Source organism: Panulirus ornatus, chromosome 16, assembly GCF_036320965.1.
Source record: "Panulirus ornatus isolate Po-2019 chromosome 16, ASM3632096v1, whole genome shotgun sequence".
NCBI lineage: Eukaryota > Metazoa > Arthropoda > Malacostraca > Decapoda > Palinuridae > Panulirus > Panulirus ornatus.
Window position 1 is genome coordinate 1,920,105 of NC_092239.1, and position 25,359 is coordinate 1,945,463.

Here is a 25,359-nt window from a genome sequence, read left to right on the forward strand (position 1 = left end):
TCATAATACCACACTACAGACGTAACATATTTCTCTTACATTGTTTTCGTATGAATTGACGACATTACCTTTTTTATTTTAAGATTCTATAAAAAAAAAAATCAGTTTGATTATCTATATCTCATACAAACTTCTCTTTTGGTGAGGATAATCGTCTCATTTAAATTGCAGAATTCGCGACCATTTTGGTGGGGGAAAAGGTTGTCGACAGAAGCAACATTACCTCCTATCGATGCATCCAGTGTGCTGAGTGAGGCTCCTTGCTAAGGTAACTTAACTGAAAAAAGGATTATAATACGTCAAAGTATATATGATAGTCATGTATTTATACAGTGTACATGTATACATATCAAGAGAACGCAATCTGCTGTTAAGAAGAGATGAAGACGCCTATTCAGGTGTTTGCCTGAGTTAACATGGTAAATTACCAGTTAGCCACTCAGTGAAACTAATTTTCGATATTGAAAGCTATTGTTCTACAGTTGTGGAGCATGATTCCGAACTTAATAGTCAATTTAATGCAAGTGAATTAAGCAGTAGTGGCGAGGGTTATGAATAGCAGACAGTTTAGGATTGAGCAGTATAAAAGTACACGAAATACTTAACAGTATATACTTAAAACCTAGAAAATCCACTTAACCTTTCCAAGTAGTCAAGATATAGCATATGTTCAGTATTTTAGTCGTAATGTACCAACCACATTCAGGGTTAAGCATCATAATAACTGCCAACAAATGTCAGCCTAAAGATAATAGATCGAGCAGTATGACAAAGCCCCCAAATATGCCCAAAGTGCCCATAATGTACCAAGATATCAGTGCATCATCCAAATTGCATTAGGTATGTTCAGATGAACTATTAGAACAATATTTGATATATGATGAAAAAGATTTGTTCCGAGTCAGGTAACAGAATGGTAATTTTCCATACTGCTCTTACCAGTACCGTCACCCGAACACCAACATGCATTGTATTGGGCAGTTGCCGTTTCTAGTATTTGAACTTCTGTGGGTTGAACCCTGGATAGACCCTTGGTGACTCCTGGTCATTGACCCTATCCATTGCATCATGTTGGCCTGTGATATGATGCACTTGCTTTTATGCTTGTAGATTGATGGAATATTATCCAGAATAACACAGTTTCAACCATCCTTGTTTATATGGTTAGCAGACACTTTGACTTCTGTGATCTGAGTATTAATCCTGGCCCACTCTTATCATTAATGTAACTCAATGAGTGATGATGAGACACTTATCATTGTCTGATGATCTGTCTAGATAGTCAGTGCTTACAAACATACACAATGTTGATCTCAGCCCACCCTTTTTGTAGATTCTGTGTGAAAAAAATGTTAGATAGCTTTAGGTGGACTGAGATCCACATGCAGGGGCGTATCTAGGGGAAATAGTGCCTATAGCAAGCACTGAAATTGCACCCCTGGCTTGATTAAAAATGTACATACAGTGGATGCATATAAAAAATATATACAGTGTAATTATAAACTGTTGAAGAGTTAGGCCAAACTTAAATTTATATAAACTATTAAAGACTTAAGAGACTTATTTGATCAAAATTGTAATGTAGAAGCGGTAATGCAACTGATAGCAAAATATTACTGTAGTTGAAAAGTAAGGGAGTTTCTTTTTTTATCTCACAAAACCAAACCATCAAATATGTCAGTCAGGTAGCTTATGTCAAAATAAAACCTGTTGAGTAGCGCCCAGGGCACCTGCCCAACCTGCCATACCCTAGATATGCCTTTGTCCACATGGGCCTAGATTGAAAGAATTCCACAGATTTCTTGAATTGATAGAATGATTATATAGAGTTACATAGAAAAGCAATAAGAAACAGACAGTTGGATCCTTTCTAGGCTTTTACGCTGAAGCAGTGGAAAAGCAAACATAACATTTGTGAACTTCGTATCTACGAAATTGCAAATGATAGTAGTCAAAGACTTGAGGCAAAATATTCATCATTTAATCTTAAATGGTACTTTCATCTTTGGGTGCTCTAGCTTTAAATATCTACTTCGATAGGGATTGTTAGTCTTTGATGATTTTAAAGGTTTGTATCAGGTGACCTCAACCCTTTTTACTTGGAATAAGATTAGGTTTTGTAGACTGTACCTATGAGATTTATTTCTCACTCAGTACTTACTGCTGTAATTTTTGTAGCTGAAAGTGAGAAATCCTATGAGTGCTTGTTTTTTACTGTTAGTCAGGTTACTTTACTTGTGCACAACCCTAGATCAGGCACCTGAGAACTGGCAGATAATATATGCACTGTATAATGTCTGTTTAAAGGCAAGGGTGAAAAAATATGAATGTTCAGATTATAGAGGTATGATCTTGTTGGGTAAGGTGTATGGGAAAGTGGGGATTGAGAGGGAGGTGTCATTTTCAGAGCTGACAATTTGGGAGGGGCAGTGTCATTTCACTCACACCACAGGGTTTGAGTGTTTTTGCTGAAAATTGTATCAGTAATACATAAAGAGAGAGTTATATTTTTTTTTTTTATAGATCTTTGACTATTAGAACATACTCAATACAGTTTACTGGAAACAGATGTCATATTTCTTTCTCCCAACAGTTAATGGTGTTTATTAGACATTGCCAAGAGTGAGGTGTGACATAAAAGATGGCAGCAGTGTCTCCTCCACATCCTCCAAATGATCCTGACTTAGAGATTAAAGTGAAAAAAAGTAAGTATGAAGACTTTCTCAGCTATGAATTCAACAGAAAACATTATTATACAAGCAAATATGAATTACTTATGCTGAAAGTTTTCAGGTATTGGAGGGAATGGTATCAAGAGTTGTGATCATAGCTGAATGTCCACTAACTGATATGCTTCTATTTGATTTTGTATCAGAGGCCTTGTTGAAGAGAGGAAATGTCGTTATATGTGAAGATTAATTCATTTTTACTATTCTGCAGATCTTTTAAAATCATAATAGATAGTTTGATTTTTCTTTTTTTCAAATTATCAAAATACTTTGATATCTTTCATACCTGTTTGTCAGGAAGCAGATTATTGAACCTTTGATGAAAATCCTTGGTTGGCTCCTTGCTCCTTCCTCTGTTCATATTTCGTAATGTACTGTAGTACTGCAGGAGGGGAGGATTTTGAACCACCATGCTCCCATCCCTCATAGTCACCCTCTGTGAATGGAGATGTGTGGATTTTACCAATATTCTTCCATCCCTGTCCCTTATGATACTTTATTTTATTTGCATTTGGTATTTACCAAATTGCAGACATCATAATTAATCAGAAATGATGTGGTGTTAACTCATAAATATAACATAATTGATAGTGTTGAATTTTGTAGGTTTTGATAAACCAAAATATTGTATGTGTAAATTCCCCCCTTTTTTTTTTATAGCCTTGGAACGCGTAAGTGAAAACATTCACATTTCTGCCAATGAACCATCATTAGCAGTGTACCGTCTTCAGGAGCATGTGCGTCGTGCTCTACCTCCGACTGTCACACGCAGACAGCATGTTACTGCACTCCATTCTCAGCTGCAAGGAGCTTGTTATGATGTGGAATATGCTTTGAGGTAATTAAACTTACTTTAGATCCATTTAAGTGCAATGTCATTAATCCAGTATGTCTCTGTATTTTATGAGAGTTTACCAAAAAAGGTATCCTTTATTGCAGTTTAAGTTTATTGTGGGTTAAAGATATTTTATTTTTTTTTATTTTGCTTTGTCGCTGTCTCCCGCGTTTGCGAGGTAGCACAAGGAAACAGATGAAAGAAATGGCCCAACCCACCCCCATACACATGTATATACATACACGTCCACACACACAAATATACATACCTATACATCTCAATGTACACATATATATACACACACAGACATATACATATATACACATGTACATAATTCATACTGTCTGCCTTTATTTATTCCCATCGCCACCTTGCCTTACATGGAATAACATCCCCCTCCCCCCTCATGTGTGTGAGGTAGCGCTAGGAAAAGACAACAAAGGCCCCATTTGTTCACACTCAGTCTCTAGCTGTTATATAATAATGCCCAAAACCACAGCTCCCTTTCCACATCCAGGCCCCACAGAACTTTCCATGGTTTACCCCAGACGCTTCACATGCCCTGATTCAATCCATTGACAGCATGTCGACCCCGGTATACCACATCGATCCAATTCACTCTATTCCTTGCCCGCCTTTCACCCTCCTGCATGTTCAGGCCCTGATCACTCAAAATCTTTTTCACTCCATCTTTCCACCTCCAATTTGGTCTCCCACTTCTCCGCGTTCCCTTCACCTCCGACTCATATATCCTCTTGGTCAATTTTTCCTCACTCATTCTCTCCATGATAATTTCATAAATATTTTCTTTGCAAATATTTATTTATTATTTATTTTGCTTTGTTGCCGTCTCCCACGTTTGCGAGGTAGCGCAAGGAAACAGACGAAAGAAATGGCCTAACCCACCCCCATACACATGTATATACATACACGTCCACACACGCAAATATACATACCTATACATCTCAATGTACACATATATATACACACACAGACACATACATATATACCCATGCACACAATTCACACTGTCTGCCTTTATTCATTCCCATCGCCACCTCGCTACACATGGAATACCATCCCCCCTCCCCCCTCATGTGTGCGAGGTAGCGCTAGGAAAAGACAACAAAGGCCCCATTCGTTCACACTATGTCTCTAGCTGTCATGCAATAATGCCCAAAACCACAGCTCCCTTTCCACATCCAGGCCCCACACAACTTTCCATGGTTTGCCCCAGACGCTTCACATGCCCTGATTCAATCCACTGACAGCACGTCAACCCCGGTATACCACATCGATCCAATTCACTCTATTCCTTGCCCGCCTTTCACCCTCCTGCATGTTCAGGCCCCAATCACTCAAAATCTTTTTCACTCCATCTTTCCACCTCCAATTTGGTCTCCCACTTCTCCTCGTTCCCTCCACCTCCGACACATATATCCTCTTGGTCAATCTTTCCTCACTCATTCTCTCCATGTGCCCAAACCATTTCAAAACACCCTCTTCTGCTCTCTCAACCACTCTCTTTTTATTTCCACACATCTCTCTTACCCTTACATTACTTACTTGATCAAACCACCTCACACCACACATTGTCCTCAAACATCTCATTTCCAGCACATCCATCCTCCTGCGCACAGCTTTATCCGTAGCCCACGCCTCGCAACCATACAACATTGTTGGAACCACTATTCCTTCAAACATACCCATTTTTGCTTTCCGAGATAATGTTCTCGACTTCCACACATTCTTCAAGGCTCCCAGGATTTTCGCCCCTCCCCCACCCTATGATTCACTTCCGCTTCCATGGTTCCATCCGCTGCCAGATCCACTCCCAGATATTTAAAACACTTTACTTCCTCCAGTTTTTCTCCATTCAAACTTACCTCCCAATTGACTTGACCCTCAACCCTACTGTACCTAATAACCTTGCTCTTATTCACATTTACTCATATCTTTCTTCTTTCACACACTTTACCAAACTCAGTCACCAGCTTCTGCAGTTTCTCACATGAATCAGCCACCAGCGCTGTATCATCAGCGAACAACAACTGACTCACTTCCCAAGCTCTCTCATCCACAACAGACTTCATACTTGCCCCTCTTTCCAAAACTCTTGCATTCACCTCCCTAACAACCCCATCCATAAACAAATTAAACAACCATGGAGACATCCCACACCCCTGCCGCAAACCTACATTCACTGAGAACCAATCACTTTCCTCTTTTCCTGCACGTACACATGCCTTACATCCTTGATGAAAACTTTTCACTGCTTCTAACAACTTGCCTCCCACACCATATATTCTTAATACCTTCCACAGAGCATCTCTATCAACTCTATCATATGCCTTCTCCAGATCCATAAATGCTACATACAAATATCTTTGCAAATATCTATTTATATTTTACTTAATATAGTCTTCTGTAATCATCTGATTGAAATTTAAATGGCAAAATTAGGGCCTATATACAGCAACAGATGAATAATGGAAATGAGTCAGTAGAAGAATAATATCTTTGTAGTTACAAAGAGTTCCTTAATGTTTCTCACCTTTGGACATAGTTCTGAAAGTATCTGAGGGAGAACTTGCTCAGTGGGAGGTTGAAGCTCAATTTTATCACATAAGTTGTATCCATGAGGATTCAACTCCTTTATGCATCATAAAGCACATGAAGCAAGCATGCCTAGTATACATTATAAGACAGAGATGGGTGCAGTGGGGAAAGTGGGAATGTACCAGGTGTACCACAGAGGTTGTAAGTTCCGAGAGAAGGCATATAACGGTCCACTATGGTTACAAGAAGGATATTTAGACCTCCAGACTACAGCAGTGACTTGTTCTTTGTTTGGATTGCCATCCATTGTAAATCTATAGGTTCTACAAAGAGCCCAGATTTGACTCGTGGCAGTAAATAAGATAATACCTTGCTACTTAGGTGTACATTGATGCATTAACCTTCTTCACCTTCGTCATTGAACAAATTGAATTGCCATTGTGACATCACACCCTTAATGTAAACCCACTTTTACCAGTAACAACTATTTCCTCCTTTCCTACTCCCACACACACCTTACTCTCCCGGTAAAAGATTCCTACTGCATTTAGTAGCTTCCTTCATGCCCCATCTGTTTGTAACACTTTCCACAAGGCATTTCTGTCATTCCTGTCATATGCTTTCTCCAGATCCATAGATGCTACATACAAATCCCTCTCTCTTGATGTAGTACTTACATATATTCTTTAAAGCAAACACTTCATTGACACATCCTTTAACACTCCTGAAGCCACTTGTCAAAAGAAAAAGATGCCACCCAAAGATCACATAAACAAACTTTTTAACCTGATCTTCCATTTTATTAAAATAAAACTAGAAGGATGCAAGTGAAATGAAAACAGAGAATTATGTAAATGGTTACAAAATGTGTGTGAGTAAAAGCTAGTGCCATTTCATTTTTTCACTCATTTTCAGGCAGAAGCTCAGCTTGTTCATTTAGTTTTTCAACAATGATAGTGCCTAAATACACTTGGATTTACTTCATGAAAGTCATTTTGAGCATGTACACTTGAAAGCAATATTTATAGGCCACAATTATTTGTAAATAACTTTATACTGGGTGGGATCCATACAGGATGCAGGAATTTAATAGAGAATAACATTGACTTTGAATTGAACATTGGAAGTTTTTTAAATTAAGGACGACTGTCATTAAAACATTGATATTCTTTTTCAGTGCTGTACGAGTAATGAAGGATGCAGGTGAAAAATTCACTTCCTTGCAGGAACTTTTAAAGAGTGCCATATTTCATCGTCAGCAGCTGAAATATGAACAGACACGCAGGTATGCAGTATCTACTGGTTCAGTTTGCTTCTGAACGAATAGTGCTTCATTATTTTGTGATTAATGTTCAAGATGCAATTGCTTTGAGTGTTGAAGGAAAGATAGAAGGGAGTGTGCTATGACAGCTGTCTCAAATAGTATTTGTGAAATTTGATAATCTGGAGGAATTGGATACCCTTTATCACATCTAAGTGATATGGTGAAGTAATTACCAAGTGTTAGACTTAGGAGAATCTTCTCACAGCATTCAATTCTGGCTAAACTTACTTCATATATCAGTTCATTGGCAGCTTTAGCCCCTTCCTACCATGACTAGATTTTTGTAGAGATTTTATTTAAATGAACTAATTTGCTCGGAAGACTTTAATGTTCCACTTCAAATTTATTGTTTTTTAATGATTAGTAAACTGTGCTTGGCTGATACAGTTTAGTATTTCATTTCTGCTATTAAGCTTTCAATTATTGGACTCATAGTGCAAATCACAATCCATAAACCTCTCTCTGAAATTTTTGTGATTTATTGACTCTTCCCTGCTATATAGGAGTAATTCACTTTATATTGTAGAAAGGTTAACTTTTCATTAATCTTTATATCAAAATATATGCATTTTTGAAAACAGTCTCTGGAAAAAAAAAATCTCAAAGATGTCTTTGAATTTGCCTAATTTATGGCTGAGGACACTTGTACACTCAGTCATGTTCAGCACACTCCAATCCAGGCTCAAGCTTTCTCTGCCAATTTTTGGTTTATATTAGTCCACACCATATTTTGCCTTTTTGTATGCTTTTATATGCTATGCATCAAACTGTTGTCTTATGAAACTCATGTGAAATAAAAAGAATTTGAGAATCAAAGTTATGAATGGGTTATTGCTCCATGAATTCCTGACAGATTCATATAATTCATTAAAAACACCTGAGCCAGCATAGTCATAACGAGAGAATCAGGCCCCAGTGGCACCATAAAGTATTTTTCATTACTCCCGTAGTCTACAGCTTTGTTTGTAAGTAGTGGATGAAAGATTGAGAGAGCCTGTGCTAGATGCTAGAGTCATGAGAGGATTCTTTGGAGACTGACCATTTTGCAGTGTAAGGAAGAATGGAGAGGTTAAAGTGTTGGCAAGCTAGAAGATGAATTGGGAAGAATACAGGGAGAAGTATGAAAGGAAGGTCACTGAAAGCTTGGATGGAAGTGTAGTGAATGTAGGATTGCAGTCGTGTGTGAATGAGGTGTTTAAAGTGTTTAGAGAAATACTAGTAAAGGTTGTAGAATCAGTATTTGGATACAAGGTAGTGAAATACAGGTATAAAAAGGGCAGTGCATAGTGGAGAGAAGAGATTTGAATTGCTGTGGAAGAGAAGAAAAAGGCATATGGTAGATTGCTCAATAGGAATGTACCAATGGAAGTTCAGCAAAGGAGGAAAGAATGCAGAATATGTAAGCAGAATGTTAAGAAGCTGATAGAGAAAGCAAAGAAAGAATAAATGAAGATTTTGGAAGAAAGTTAAGTGAAAATTTTGGGGATAATAAGAAATTATATGGGTAGAAGGTAAAAAAAAGGAAAGAGGTGGATGTAAGGGTGGAAATGTTGATGTGAGAAGTAAGGAAAGGGAAATGCTGATTCAAAAGGAGGAAGTGAAAGGAAGAAAAATAGGTAAATTTCAAAATATCACTGTCCTGATCACAAAAACAAAGTTTCAAGGGAATATTAGCCATTTTCTGTTCTTTCTAGACAATTAGAAAATAACACTTATTACCCAGGAACAAAAAAGAAATTTAAACAGTGTTATTTATCCCAATGTTCTGCAACTCTGCAGCTGAAAAAGCCTTTTCCCACTCATACAAATATTATGTCATTCCTTTTCCCAGTAATTTCATATACTTATTCCTTGTAGAGAATAGTGATGTTGCCAAAATTATTTAGTAATCAGAGAATTTGTATTGGAGTTTTTGGAGTCTGCATCTCTTTAGATAAAATAATTTTAAATCTCTGAGTTCCTTTATAAGATTTAATTTTTTTTGCAACCGATTGACTCCAAGAGCATATACTTCTTGCACTTAATAATAGCAAAGAAAATTTTTTTTTTATATTTTTCATACCATAATTCATTACTTTGCATTCATCGGCACTAAAACGCATTACCATATTCCTGACCACTTTCTCACTTGTCTAAATCACACCAAATCTGACTTTGGTTAGGCATTATTTCATAATTTTATGATTGGTAGGTTTACAAATTATCCTGGTGTATCATATCTCCAGATCATTTATAGATAATTAAAGTAATGAGTTTAGGAGTGAACCCTTTGGTATCCTTCTTGTCATACTGACTCGGTTAGATGCTTCTTGGTTTAATATCACTCATTGTTTTCCATCTGTGAGCCACTCCTGTCGATGTAGATATTTGATTTCTGTCCAATAAGCTTCTTTCACATATCAGTCTTGTACTTGGTACTTTGTCTGCAGCTTTTTTGAAGTTTAATAAGATAATGTGAGGTTATTTTGAAATCCCGGTTGTTCTGCATTTGAGAAAAATTTAATCAGATTTGTTAAATAATTTTTTATTATGAAAACCATGTTGATAATTAGTTATTAGTTTATCATTATTTCTTTATTTAGAACATTTAGGAGTGAGCATTAGGTAAAATTCTAGTGGTAATTTAGAACATTAGGTTGAAGTAGTCGGTAGGAACATTAGTTAGGAGCCACTGAAAACAGTTCTAGAGTTACCCTCTGCCAGTGGCCTGTGAAGGGGGAGGCATATTAGAATAAGAAGTGACACTGTAGTTCACTGGTTATGGGAGGCTCTTTTCCTGTGGCCACCCCCTTGAGGGAATTCCCAAAGGAAATGGGCATCAGAGATATAGATAAATACATAGAAATTTTACTATTTTACCCTAGTTATTGTTTCTTTATTTATATCTTAGAGTAAGATTGATAGATCAGTAGTTTAAAGAGCTTTATCAGCTGTCTCCTGTTGTTAAAAGTTCTTGTTTTATTCGCAAGATTCTGGCTATTTGGGACTTTCCATCTCTTGTTGGAATTTATTGAATGTCATGGTAATCAGAAATGCTATCTGGTAGATTGTCTTTTTTTAAATTCTGGGAGAAGTGTTTTTTGGACCAGTTGACCTACTCAGTTTAATGTTTCTAAATTTTCAAGTATTTGATTATTTATTTATTATACTTTGTTGCTGTCTCCTGCGTTCGTGAGGTAGCTCAAGGAAACAGATGAAAGAAAGGCCCAACCCACCCACATACACATGTATATACATACAAGTCCACACACACACATATACATACCTATACATTTCAACACATACATATATATACATACACAGACATATACATATATACACATGTACATAATTCATACTTGCTGCCTTTATTCATTCCCGTTGCCACCCCGCCACACATGAAATGACAACCCCTCCCTCCACATGCATGCAAGGTAGCGCTAGGAAAAGACAACAAAGGCCACACTCAGTCTATAGCTGTCATATATGATGCACTGAAACCACAGCTCCCTTTCCACATTTAGGCCCCACAAAACTTTCCATGGTTTACCCCAGACGCTCCACATGCCCTGGTTCAATCCATTGACCGCATATCAACCCCAGTATACCACATCGTTCCAATTCACTCTATTCCTTGCACAGCTTTCACCCTCCTGCATATTCAGGCCCCGATCGCTCAAAATCTTTTTCACTCCATCCTTCCACCTCCAATTTGGTCTCCCGCTTCTCCTCATTCCCTCCACCTCTGACACATATATCCTCTTTGTTAATCTTTCCTCACTCATTCCCTCCATGCCACCAAACCATTTCAAAACACCCTCTTCTGCTCTCTCAACCACACTCTTTATTACCACAAATCTCACTTACCCTTTCATTACTTACTCGATCAAACCCCCTCACACCACATATTGTCCTCAAACATCTGATTTCCAACACATCCATATAGTTTTGAATGAATGCTTAATTTCTCATTTTCTGTCTCAGGAAATGCATTTTGTGCTTGTATTGTGTTTTAGAAATTTTCATCCATAAGCACTGAATCAAAATACTTTAGTAGGGAAGCCATGTTTTTCTTGTCAGTAATTAAGATGTCATTGTCTTGTGCATCTTCATATATAAATGATTCTTGAGATTGTTTTTTATGTTATGTGGCATTCCCATTACAGATCCCTTTTTTACTGATTCTGATTATTTTCCCACAATCTTTTTATTTGTCTGCACAAATCATGAGCCTGTGGATTGTTGCCTAGATGTGCTGTGTGCATTTATTTTATTCATAATTACATATTTCGTATCTTTATTTACCCAGTCATGCATATCTCTTTCACCACTTCTCTTTTCCTTTGGGAATACAGTCTCTCTCTCAAGGATAAATATAATGTGTTAAAAGCTACTCCACATCTTTTCAATTTTGTACTTGTCTAAAATTCTAATCCAGTGTACATTATCAATGTCCTGATGCATTTTATTGAAATTTGCTAATGTAAGGTTAGGTATTGTCATGTTTTTATCTTGAAAATCAAAGCAGAAATTTATAATGAATCAGAAAATATTGAGATCCCTTTTACCTAGCTTTTCTCAAACCTCACAGAAGTTAGTTACATCTCTGTTTGTAGGTATCACTAAGCCTGATATGTTGTTACTTCTTACTGATTGTAGGTTCATTTGATATGAAAAGAAATGTTCAGTATAATTTATTTCTCTGTTTCCCTCATGATGATTTTACAATAAAACCCACCTAATTTTAGCAATGTTTAGGTCTCCTACAATTATTTCTTGTATGTATCGAAGGACTTAAACTTTTTAATTTAAACATATTATTTTTTATTCATTGTTCCATGGGTCTATATTGTATACTTTTTTGGCATTTTCTGTACACTTTCTTTCCTCATATTGTAAACATGTCATATCCAACAATGGATATACTTTTAGTCAGCGTTTCACCCCTTTTCAGGCAAATTTTGTTAGCTTTGTCATGTTTAAGGAATTTTACTCATATGCAAAGGTATGTACATCATGAGTCTTTTTTGATCAGAATGAATTTTGGAAAGTCTAACCTTTCAATTTCATCTTTCCAGTTCATATTACAAGGAAGTTTTACTGATTTTTTATAATAATTACTTAGATCTTTATCTTAATCTTCACTTGCATTGATTAGAATTTACAGGGACCCATATGTAAACTCTAAGAAATACTAAATAGTTTGGTTTGAAAATCTTGATTCTCTGCAAATATTAGAATCAGATGCTGTAAAGTCATTTTTCTCATTCACTGTGTTGTGACCTTCAAAAGAAAATAAGCTGCAGAAGTAATTTATTTCATTAAATATAGACTTTAATTCAAAGGAGACAGCATGGATATTGATCCATTGCCTGTAGAATATTTTGTTACCTTGAGCTTTATTTACATTTACATGGAATCAACTAAGTGCACATGAGATTTCGTATTCTGCTGAAATTGATTTTGTAGAACTAGGATCCTGGAACCCTATGACACTTAATTCCCATGGATGGACTTGTTGTCCTACACCCTTATCCCTAATAATATGCAAGCGTATTCTTCCCATGTAAGCCAGGAATGAAGTGCAGAATACATGTATGAGCTTTCACTGTTAGAGATATTTCTGTTTTCAAATGCAGGACACCTGCAGAGATTTTTAAGTTGCCATCCCATTTACCACAATTGGGATGAGTGTGTTCGTGTTTAGTGTAGACATTTAAATTGAAGATTTCATCCTGGACTGGTATTATGAAACTTTGTTAGGGTAACTGCATTTTTGCATTGTGGTCCAGCTTCCTGACTGTTTGTGCTTATTTTTTATTGTTTTAGCTCAACAAACTTGAATTATATGTGGCTAAATTCAAGAGTGTCACTTGAGTTCCCTAGGTAATGTTGGGTTACTCCTTAATGCAGACAAATCAGTTGCAATAAATGTTTTTGCAGCTGCCCTGCATATGAGAACAGGAATGTCATATTCAAAATTAATTTTCCTCTTGATTGAAGCAACAAAGAACAAGCCTTTCACAAGTTTTACAACAAATAACAAATTCCTTGTATTACAGTTTTATTAGATTATGAATATTATTCAATAGATTGATTATTTTTTTTCGTCATATACTGTTATAGATGGTTAATCATTGACACAAAAATATTTATTTCATGTAACTATAAAATCATTTGGCTTACATTACCTTGGTATCTGTGCATCAAATTGATGAAGCAATGTAGATGTTGTCCTTTAATTCATTGGTATTATTTTCACTTTTGTAGGTGTGGTTCCGTGGTGGCTACAAACAGTGCATGTAATTCTGTGAGTAGGTTGCCCACATAAGACACTTTGCGATATTAAACAAATATTTTACTTTTTTTATTGTGGATTGGCATTTTCTTAAGTAAAGGGCAAACATTTATTTCATGTGGTACTAAATAGGCTTGGGCAATGATGTACTTTTGTTGCTTTGTATTGGCTTTTCTTCTCATTTTCCTAATTATAATGCAGTTAATGTATCACTAAAAGTTGGGAGCAAACCAAATATATTTATATTTGCTGTGCTCTTTTCACTTTAAATTTATGCTGAAAGTAGACTTCAAAGTCAACTAGTCAGTAAAAGTCAGTGATACATTGTCACTCCAGTCATCACTGTGCAGAAATCAGACTTAGCAAGCATTAATGTGTTTGGAAGATTATTTAGTATCTGTTGTAAGTTTTCTACATATAGAGGGAAGGAATAATACTTATGATTAATTCTGCTGTATGACCAAAACATCAGAGATCTAACTAATAAGACTCTTAACTTTTTCTTTTAAGATTTGGAGAACAGTACTTTACAGTGCTCTGTGAAGTTCTGTAATTCTCTTATGACACTTTAGGTCTCAGGTTAGTGAAACTTTTGCAAAATTAGCTAGTTTAGGAGATATCTACAAATTTTTATCAAGTTAGTATCCTTTATGTTATCTTTTAACATTTTAGGGTGGTGCCTCACAGACAAAAGAAATGATCAGCTTGGTACAACAATGTAACATAAGTGACAAAATATATTGCCTATTGGACCTGCTTCAACTCATCATCTGTAAATATGGAAGAGTAAATGAGAACATCTGAGGCAGTGTTAGGTGGTATGAACTGAACAGTAAGGGAATTAATCAGTATCTGAGGATCACATGCACCTTTTGTGGTTACTGATTTAAGAGCTAGGGTCTTCAGTTCCATCTCCACAGATTGGCAAAGGGCAGGAATGCCCAACTCTCAGAAATTGGCTTGCTATCCTGCTTCTCTGGGATGAAGGTATAAGGAGGAGGTAGATCATGGAAGTGCATTGAGAAAAGCTTAGATTCATTTTAAGTAAGGATAACAGGGGATATATGTGCCAGAGGTAGAGGGAACAAGGAGAAATGGAAGACCAAATTGGAGGTGGAAGGATTGAGGGGGGTAAACAGTATGCATAGAATAAAGTGCAGTGGAACAATGTGGTATACTGGGGTCGATATGCTATCAATGGACTGAACCAGGGCATGTGAAACGTTTGGGGTAAACCATGGAAAGGTCTGTGGGGCCTGGTTTTGGATAGGGAGTTGTGGTTTTGCTGCATTACACATGACACCTAGAGGATGAGTGTGAGTGGATGTGACCTTTTTTTTGTCTGTTTCTTGGCGCTACCTTCCTGACACAAGGGGTGGCAATACTGTTTCCTGTGGGGCAGGGTGGCGCTGGGAATGAATGAAGGTGAGCAAGTATGAATTTTTACATATGTATGTGTATATATGTGTATATGTTGATATGTACATGCATGTGTATGTGATTCTATGTATATGAGTGGATGGATCTTTCTTCGTCTGTTTCCTGGCACTACCTCTCTAACGCAGGAAATGGCAATCAAGTATAATGATAATGACTGGGCTTTTGTTCTTAACAGCAGGCACTGAAAGTGTTTTCTTTGTGAGGATATATTGCATAGAGGCATTGCTTTTGCAAGGGAAAGCAATCTAGTGTGCAAAGTGAAAGGTTAAGTTCATACTAATGTGGAAAAATATGTTCACTTTAGCATATTGAACATGTGTGTGAATGCAGAGAGATTTTATGCATTTCATCCACCCATGTAAAGTGGGTGAAGTTAAGGTAATGGTGTAGGTAAATAAATTGGGATATTAGAGTATGTAGTCATATCAGCTTATTAGCGATCTCAGGTGATCGTATATACTAATTTTTCTGAAATTTATTTTCATTGGTTATGTTTATGAAATTTTAATTTTTTTTTTTTTTTTCAAACTATTCGCCATTTCCCGCGTTAGCGAGGTAGCATTAAGAACAGAGAACTGGGCCACTGAGGGAATATCCTCACCTGGCCCCCTTCTCTGTTCCTTCTTTTGGAAAATTAAAAAAAATTGAGAGGGGAGGATTTCCAGCCCCCCGCTCCCTCCCCTTTTAGTCGCCTTCTACGACACGCAGGGAATACGTGGGAAGTATTCTTTCTCCCCTATGATATTTAAAAAAAATAACTTTTTTTTTTAAATACTTCAGTTTTTGCCATAAAGATTTAAAGATTGGCTGCCACTCTGTTGCCAGTGATGCATATATATTATATTAATTTTGATGGCACATGCAGCAATATCCTCAGAGAATGTATTTAAGTCACTCGTCATCTCTGCACCTTCTGGTGCCAAGCCATGCAGGGTTATGGATAATTTCTGGAATTTTGCCGGTTGTTGTAGATGTTGCTCACATCCTTTTACATATTCTAAAAGAATATAATCTATAAAAAGAAATGCATTCACTCCAGTTAGGTAAAGTGATTTAATCAGGTAATCAGTAAGGTAAGAGACTATGGTGTAGGCTAGTAGGGTAGAAAGTCTATCCTAGGGAATTGTGAGTCTGCACATTTACCTGCATATGGAGTTGGATCTGCTGGTTCCAATTATACAAATAAATTTCCCCTATAGGTGCATTTGCCTTCAGAAATAAGGTGTGTACAGCTAATTACAAGACACAGTACATATATTTATTTAACTGAATGGAATGTAAAAGGAATAAGTGATGAATTTAAGAGGATGAAAGTTGTGCATATTATCAGGAAGGGTAGTTTGAATATTGCAAGGTGTCTGAGGGACCTATTTAAGGAGTGATGGAATGTTTGAGTAAATGAAGTAAGGGGTGTGAGATAAAACTTTAAACAGAACTGATGGTGCTGTGATAAAGGGTATGGGAATTTTGATGAAAGTTTTGTGGATTGAAAAGACCTTTGATTGCAGATATATATACTCAGTTGTATGTTACAAAATTCATATTTGAAATTAATACCTTTAGTTGAAATGCACCACTCATTGATAAAGAGGAGTTATTTCCAAGAGAGAACTTAAAAGCAGGGTTTGAGGAAATGGATTCTGGAGAGGAACCAATTGTGATGGGCAGTATGATGAATAGATCGACATTATATAATGTTGAAGTAATTAGGAAGTACAGAGTCTTAAGTGAAGGTAATGCTGAAAGTATGTTTAATATGTGCACTTTCCCCCAAAAAAAGTACCTTTGTGGATACTTTTGTGGGAGTGTTGCACTTATTTTCACCACAAGAATTTCCCTTAATACACATGTTATAGGTACTGAGAAGCCAGGATAAACAAGAGAAGATATGTTTCTAGTATGAAAGAATATGAAGGTAGTATGCATGATGTTAGTTTTATGAGAAATAATTGGAAGCTTATCAGATCATGTGATAATAATATGTTGCTTAATGGTCAAAACTAGAACTGTGAATGAAAAAGAGAGAGGACAGAAACAGCGAAGTTAACAAACGGAAATGAAAATTTATACTTCTCAAAGAATGTAAATAAGAAAAAAATGGATAAAACAACAGAAAGTGAGGTTAAGGTGATGTGGAGACACTTAGAGTGCATTGATAAAGGCTGTCTTAGGGGTGTGTAGCACTGAAGGAAGAGGTTGTGCAGTGAGAGCAACAGCATGATGAAATGATGACATAAAGCAGTTGGCTGATTGGATAAATACAAGTTTAGAAGAAACTGAATCTTACAGAATGTAGGGTGAATGAAGGGTAGCATTAAATATAAAGGCCTGAGTAAGGAAGTTAAAAGTTGATACAAATGAATGAAAGGAGAGAAAATTCAGACTTTGAAAGGAAAATTTACTCAAAACCAAGGGAGAAATAAGGTTTCTTGGAAGGAGGTAGTGCAGAAAGGCAATGTGGGCAAAAGAATAAGTGAGGGAGATGATACTGGAATGTGGATGTGGCCAGAGAGTAACTGTAAATCTGGATGAAGGGATACTAAAAATCTTCCTAACTACTCCAAGTATATTCCATATTTTACTTGAACCTTTCAGTATATCACATGCTGTAAAGCACCTTTTTATTTTTTCCATAACTTATTTTCCAGAAGCTTCACCAAAGATCATTGTCACAGCACATTATCCTGTCTGTTAGCTACTTCCATTACAATATTTGCTTTAAATTAGAGTTTTTGTTTCAGCACTAAAGTTCTCTATCGTTCACAGACTTTTTAAAAGATCTTCATCCCATTACCTATCTGAAATATTTTCTGCTCTTGACTGGGCTTGAAGGGAGTAGGTAAAGAAGCTGGATCTTCAGACAGTAATAAGGGGGTAGACTCTTTCAGTGAATTGAAAATTAAATTAGTGAGAGGGGACTTAAAATGCACGTCAGAATAGCCTTTTTAAAATGGACTGAGATCATCAATGGCATGCCACAGGGCTCAGTCCTGGGACCAATGATCTTTGTTATCTAAGTAAATGACTTACCTGAAGGACTGGACTCACACCTGAATATGTTTGCTTATATGATACAAGGGTCGTGAGGGAAGTTCAGCTTATGAGGGATCTAAACAAACTTCAAAGTTGTTGATGCATAGCTGGTGAAATTCAGTTTGAGTTAAAGGCAAAGTAATGAGGATGGGACATAGTTAATGAAGGCCTACATATGAATAGTATCTAGCTGGAATCAGTTATTAACTGCAGGAATCTTTATATGTGATGTGATATGGAGACAGATGAAACTAATTTTCCCATAACCCTCCCAGTTTGTTGTTTTGAGGCTTTTCTGGGAATATGAAAAGTAAATCTTCTGGGGAGAGAATAAATTATGTCAGGGGGATGATTCTCATGATAGTGAGATGTGTCCTACAAAAGGCTTAACTGTTCAGACCTCTGAGCTGGTATGAGACAACTTTTCTGATTCACCAGAAAATCCCTTGTCTGTAAGGACAAGTGTTCTGTTTTGAAGAGAATTGCTTATATCATTTGGTATGGCCATGAGTAAGAAGACATTGAGATACACTTTGATGTTTGCCTTTCAAAAAAAAAAAAACTTTTGGTGAAAACTTTTGAAGTAAGGGTGAAGCAAAATGTTGTAGATGTAACAGCCAAGTCTTCCTTCCAGTTTTGAAGCCTTGGAACCTTTTGAACCTTGTAATTCGAAAACTACTGTTCAGGAATGTGGTGGAAGGCCCTGTTTTTCCTGCTTAATGGTGATATTTTGAACTACTATTGTAGAAAGTGTAATAGCTGAGAATCCTGAGTCATGTTTTTGCTCCTCTTATATGCTGACCTTTTCACTGGGTTATGTCTTTTCTTTGGATCTTGTTGCTCATGAAGGGATGGAGAAATGACCCAAGATCTTGTCACACCTCGTAACTACTATCTTTACTCTATCATCATCTGGCCCCCTAGCAACAACATTGATTCACATAACATGAAGATATTATTAAAGGTGATTAACAGAATTGAATTTCTTTTGTACTCATGTGCCAAGTGGCTTCAATTCTACATTCCTATCATAATAGCAGGCCAAGTTCCAGTAACTCAAAATAGGGACCTTACAATTGCATAAGACTGATATACTTTCATGAGATCAACATTTTGATTTTATTACTCAGGTTGGGGTTATGGAAACTCCAGCTTGAGCATAGCTTCATTATCTTGGATTGATCAGGAATTTTGGATTACGTGAAAGGTACATATTACAACATTCTTGAGGTGCGTGGGACATTTGCTTCCATGTTGTTTGTTGAAGAGGAAACTGGATGGATGTTGAGATCAAGTTTCCCTGTATGTTTTTTTTTTCAAAAGGAGGGCCTTCCAAACAGTCTTTAAGCATCTGATGATAAGAAGCCAAGAAGTCTTGGTAACTGGGCTGGGCCAAAATTGTGGCTAATAGTTTATCCTTTAAGATAAAAAGCCTAAATAAAGAGGACCTTTAATCCCTTTTATAAAGTCTAGTTGGATTTGAATAGGTGAGCATATGTCCAAGGTTTTTCCCAAGTAAAATGATCCAGAGAAAATGAAATAGTGAAGGGCTTTGATTTGAATGTACAACTGGCAATAATCAAAAACTGGAGAACACCCTCTCAGCCTTGTCTTGTCCCAGGCTTGAATTCACATATGCTTAGCTGTAGAGTCACTGTATTATCACTGCACCTGATGTTCAGTGTTTGAACTTGTTCCTTTTGTTGTTCTAAGTTTAATCAAAGCTAAAAGATTACTTTTCCTTTGATTGTTGACCAAAGTGGTCTCTTATCAGACATCCTAACTATGCCTCTTCTGAAGCAAATAAAAACCTTGTTATCATTCAGAATCATGATGGTACTTTCTGTAGATGCTGTCATACATCTGATGTGTAAGATGGAGGCACTTTAAAGCAACTGGAACTCTCTCAGGGTGATGGTTTAAGGTGAAGGATCCAGTTCTGAAGTGAGGCCAAAGATACAGAAGTCTTACTCCTTGGTTGCCCTGTACTCACCCCTCATTAGACATTTTCTTATCACCACACTTTATGAAGTGTGGTCCTGACTGATGAACATGGCCAATTTTCTGAGTGTTGCAAGTGCCCCATAGAAGGGATTGTAGTGGAAGGATCATTTAGGTCATTTTTGATGGACCAAACTAATCAGAGGAGGCCAATTGATATGCTTTTATTTTCTTTACTCAGGTAAATATTTTTAAATACCAAATTGTAAGTACTAAAAGCATTAATTTATTTATTTTAGCTTAACAAAGACTTTAACATGGAAAAGTAAGAGCAAGAAATGTATAGTTCACTGTATACAATGACAAAAAAGTAATATGTAATATAATTTTAGTTCATCCTGACCTCTGAATGTTTTTAAACCAGTGCTCCACAATGTAGGAAGAAGTAAAAGATTTTGTCAGTAAGGTAGAGTATAATTCAAGGTAACTGCTTCACTGTAGGTATCTTAGGTGACTAAAAGAAGATTGAATTTTGTGCAGTACACAGTTTCTACTTCTTGTCACAAGTTTCCGTAATAAGTCGCTAGCAAATTAGAACCTAATTATGCCAGACTAATACTGTATTTGCATAACATAGCTGATAGCACAAGACACAATTAGAAATACCTTGAACCAGACCTTGTTATATACATCCTATTGATGCTGTTAATTATCACACTGAATAAAGAAAGCTGTCTCACGGCATATATTCATTGATACATATAGAATTTGCACATTACCATACTTTATCTCAATAACATCTTGCTAGTCTGTTAGCCTATAATGAAATATAAAGCAATAAGAAGTAATCATATTCACTACATATTTACTATTTTATGACTCATTGGTACATAAATTCTTTTCTTTTTAAAAGTTAACATTTTCTTTTATTTTTATAAAGTGTTCTTTCAGGTTTACCAGATAAATTATTTTTATTTGTATTAACCAAAAATATACAATCAGTGTTTGCAAAACAGTGTTATAATTATTTGATCTCACAAACAAAATATTATTTTTTTTTTACAAGTTCATTTTTCTTTATTTTATTGTATTAAGTTGAATATTTATGCTTCTTTATATCTAGTATCATTTATTATTCTCTCTCTTGCATGTTTCAGACCAAAATAGCTCCTATCTGACCATTTAGTTGCACCCAGATTGTATGATGTAAGTAAGATTTTTTATTTTCCAACATATCCCAGTAACTGTTTGTCTCTATATTATTTTGTTCTCTTTCTCTCCCTCTCTCTGTGTTCTTGCTATGGGGCTTAGTTGGTGGGAAGTGCCAGAAGTTATATTCTATTTGTAATTTAATGTGCCTGTTTTAGCTCAGTTTTGAATGTGCTTTGGTAATTCCTTTACTCTAAAAATAAATGTGACACACTGATTTTTGGTACAGCGATCCCAACAAGTGGATTTTTATACGTGTGCTGTGTATATTGATTAAATTCCTAACCTTGTTTAGCATTTAGTACCATACTCATTACTGATTGTCATCAGTATTTATTTCCATGAAACTACTTGTTTGTGTCATGTATGCAGGAGATATACTCAAAGGCCATTTAGAAATATATATAAAATGTATTATTTAATTGCCCTTCAGTTAATGTATGCCACTATCAATACTTAACTCACACATGCAGCTGTAATTGTTAACTGGTACACCTAATGTTACTTTTTGATTGTTACAACCATTATTACTGGTTAACTGATGCTACAGGCATTACTTCATAACTGAGAAATTCAGCATTACTTGTCAGCTTATGTGCTAAGCAGAACTTCTTACCTGATATCCCCCAGCATATCTTTTTAATTGATTTTTTTTTCTTTTTTTTTTTTTTGCTTTGTCGCTGTCTCCCGCGTTTGCGAGGTAGCGCAAGGAAACAGACGAAAGAAATTGCCCAACCCACCCGCATACACATGTATATACATACACGTCCACACACGCAAATATACATACCTACACAGCTTTCCATGGTTTACCCCAGACGCTTCATATGCCCTGAATTCAATCCACTGACAGCACGTCAACCCCGGTATACCACATCGATCCAATTCACTCTATTCCTTGCCCTCCTTTCACCCTCCTGCATGTTCAGGCCCCAATCACACAAAATCCTTTTCACTCCATCTTTCCACCTCCAATTTGGTCTCCCACTTCTCCTCGTTCCCTCCACCTCCGACACATATATCCTCTTGGTCAATCTTTCCTCACTCATTCTCTCCATGTGCCCAAACCATTTCAAAACACCCTCTTCTGCTCTCTCAACCACGCTCTTTTTATTTCCACACATCTCTCTTACCCTTACGTTACTTACTCGATCAAACCACCTCACACCACACATTGTCCTCAAACATCTCATTTCCAGCACATCCATCCGCCTGCGCACAACTCTATCCATAGCCCACGCCTTGCAACCATACAACATTGTTGGAACCACTATTCCTTCAAACATACCCATTTTTGCTTTCCGAGATAATGTTCTCGACTTCCACACATTCTTCAAGGCTCCCAGGATTTTCGCCCCCTCCCCCACCCTATGATCCACTTCCGCTTCCATGGTTCCATCCGCTGCCAGATCCACTCCCAGATATCTAAAACACTTTACTTCCTCCAGTTTTTCTCCATTCAAACTTACCTCTCAGTTGACTTGACCCTCAACCCTACTGTACCTAATAACCTTGCTCTTATTCACATTTACTCTTAACTTTCTTCTTTCACGCACTTTACCAAACTCAGTCACCAGCTTCTGCAGTTTCTCACATGAATCAGCCACCAGCGCTGTATCATCAGCGAACAACAACTGACTCACTTCCCAAGCTCTCTCATCCCCAACAGACTTCATACTTGCCAACATTATTTATTGGCACCTTCTGTTTGGTGATTTAACATACATTGTAGTAGATGGTGCAGTTGGCATTACTTCTAATCTGGTTTCTTGAGTTTTTCTACTGCATACACCCTCATATTGAAAATAAGTGTATTTGAATCCTCATATTGAAAATATGTGTATTTTGAATTTTGTAGGGTGAATAAACTAGGCAAATAAATTTAAATAACTTTTAAGTGCATCATTTGGTATTACTGTTTTTTCCTACATTACAGTACTTGCCTTGAATGTTTTTCCAGATTGTGGTATCCAGTATTGCACTTAATAATAGCTTTGTGGTGCACTATAGATAGATGACTAAATATCAATATATCTTGCTCATATTGTTGTCATTTTTCATGGAGATTTATTTGATATGGAAAAATTATCATTATAAACCACTATTGATAACTGATGTAATGGTGCTGTTATTTCTTTTTAATGCAGGAAGCAACGGGAGCCAAGCATGTACAAGCGTCTCTCTTCCCACATCAGCTCAATCGATCTTCCTGACCTTCCCGACCTACCAGATGCCTTCAGGGAAACTGCCTCTCGTGTTGAGTCAGCTCTCCAACATGCTAGGAGCTCGTATGAGAGTCATACCCGTAAGGAGAAGGGAGATAAAAAAGATGGGGATAAATATGATAAGAAAGATGATGAAAATAGTGATGAAAAGGAAAAGAATGATGACTCAAGTTAGCAACTGGAAACTCTTGTTTATGAAGTGCAATGTAAAGAAAAATTTTAAATTTACAGTACAGAAAACGACAGTATTGACATGTCATGGCAATGATATTTGCCATATTAGTAGCACAGAGAATTTGAGGTTCATGACATCACAGTATATTACATTGATACATATATTGACTAAATGATTATTAACCCATTCATTTTCACCATATGTGTTACCTGACTCTGCCTGCTCCAGGGTACACCGTGAGTGAAGCCACCTTTGTTGAGGCTGTGTCACTGAGAGTACAGTCTAATCAAATTCCAAAGGATACCACATTTCCATGCTATTGGAAGTAGTGCAGCTTTGGCTAGCAGGAGTCTCTGGAAAGAGATCCTAGGTAATATCAGGACTCTTGTGAAGAAATTGATCCTGGGTTAACTGTGAATAAAATAAACTGTCACTGTATCATAGTCATAAGGAACCCCCAATGTCATGTGGAATGAAAAACAAACTATATGGGAAAAAAGTTGTATCATTACATGGTAATATAAAAAAAATATAAAACTTAGTACAATATCATTCTTGCCTTCAATATTTAATTATTGATGTTTACAATACTGACATGGTGGTTTGAATTTGGTCAACTGTGACATGTCATGTGAAAAGTATTATCGCAAAGTTTTATTAGTACAAGTTGTCAAGTTGCACTCTTTTGACCCAGGAGGCTGACTTTTCTCTCTGCCTCAGCCACATTTGGACTGTTGGCATTCTGTCCACAAACACACAAACTCTCTTGTCACACATATCACTCAACAACACTTAAATCACACAACTCTTTGTGACTCTATATTTTCCTGTGGTGATCACTATGCTTTTTCTTTTACTCTATATTTTCTTGTGATGATCACTATGCTTTAGTCCTGCCTTTTGGCAAATTTGTAGGAGCAATAGATAAGAGGTCGTAGACAGGAACATTAGGTAAAAGTAGTACATTGGAGTATTAGACAGGCACATAGGTAGAAGCATTTGAAAACACAGTGGTGGCCTTTTAAGGGAACATTAAATAGAAACATTTGATAAAGTAGTACACTGGAAAATTAGGTAGAAGCAATTGCAAGGAACATTGTGTTGGAGCACTTGAAAACATTGTGCTAAACTTCCCCTCTACTGGAGGCCTGTTAAGTGTAAGGCACTAAAGATCAAGAAGCAGCACTGTAGTTCACCAGTTAAAGAGAACCTTCTGCCTGGCTACCTCCTTGAGGGAGTTCCTGAAGGGAACAGGCATCAGAGATATAGAGGTATTTATTAAGATATTATTACTAACAAAGTGTAAGTAGATATAAACTGACGGATATAAGAAATGTTACATCTGTATGATATTATGAAGCTTGTCATCGTCTTATGTCTCTCACATGGTATGAGTTGCTAGATTATCAATATTTTAGTGAAAGTCTCTACATTCCTCTGATTTAGGTAAAACTAACCAGTATAAAAATTATTAAGGCATACTTTTAGTTTCATTTGATTTTCTTCAGTATTGTTATCTAACGATGTCTTGTGGGAACTCCCGTAAGGGGGAAACAGCATAGTTTCCATATCATGAACTTCAGTTCCACTTCTTATCCTATTAGTGCCTTGC

At 36.5% G+C, this 25,359-nt stretch overlaps 1 protein-coding gene across 2 annotated transcripts; it reads left to right on the top strand.

The window, feature by feature from the left end:
• Window positions 1-2: 2 nt before the first annotated feature.
• LOC139754019 (BLOC-1-related complex subunit 8 homolog) lies at window positions 3-24,288 on the top strand. 2 transcript variants are annotated; one of them, XM_071670990.1, is made up of 7 exons: window positions 3-21; window positions 172-268; window positions 2,594-2,705; window positions 3,390-3,567; window positions 7,301-7,408; window positions 13,697-13,736; window positions 23,495-24,288. In XM_071670990.1, exons 3-7 carry the CDS (start codon window positions 2,642-2,644, stop codon window positions 23,558-23,560), a joined length of 456 nt encoding a protein of 151 aa, XP_071527091.1. In that variant the 5' UTR covers window positions 3-21; window positions 172-268; window positions 2,594-2,641; the 3' UTR covers window positions 23,561-24,288. The 2 variants fall into 2 exon arrangements, with proteins under 2 accessions (XP_071527091.1, XP_071527090.1); XM_071670989.1 differs by lacking the exon at window positions 13,697-13,736.
• The last annotated feature ends 1,071 nt before the right edge of the window (window positions 24,289-25,359 follow it).

What these genes read in the sequence shown, in the direction of transcription:
- LOC139754019 (XM_071670989.1), top strand. Translation starts at nt 2,642, where the DNA reads ATGGCAGCAGTGTCTCCTCCACATCCTCCAAATGATCCTGACTTAGAG. An exon ending in GATGTGGAATATGCTTTGAG is followed by an intron (nt 3,568 to 7,300) that starts GTAATTAAACTT and finishes ATTCTTTTTCAG; the next exon opens with TGCTGTACGAGTAATGAAGG. An exon ending in AAATATGAACAGACACGCAG is followed by an intron (nt 7,409 to 23,494) that starts GTATGCAGTATC and finishes TTTTTAATGCAG; the next exon opens with GAAGCAACGGGAGCCAAGCA.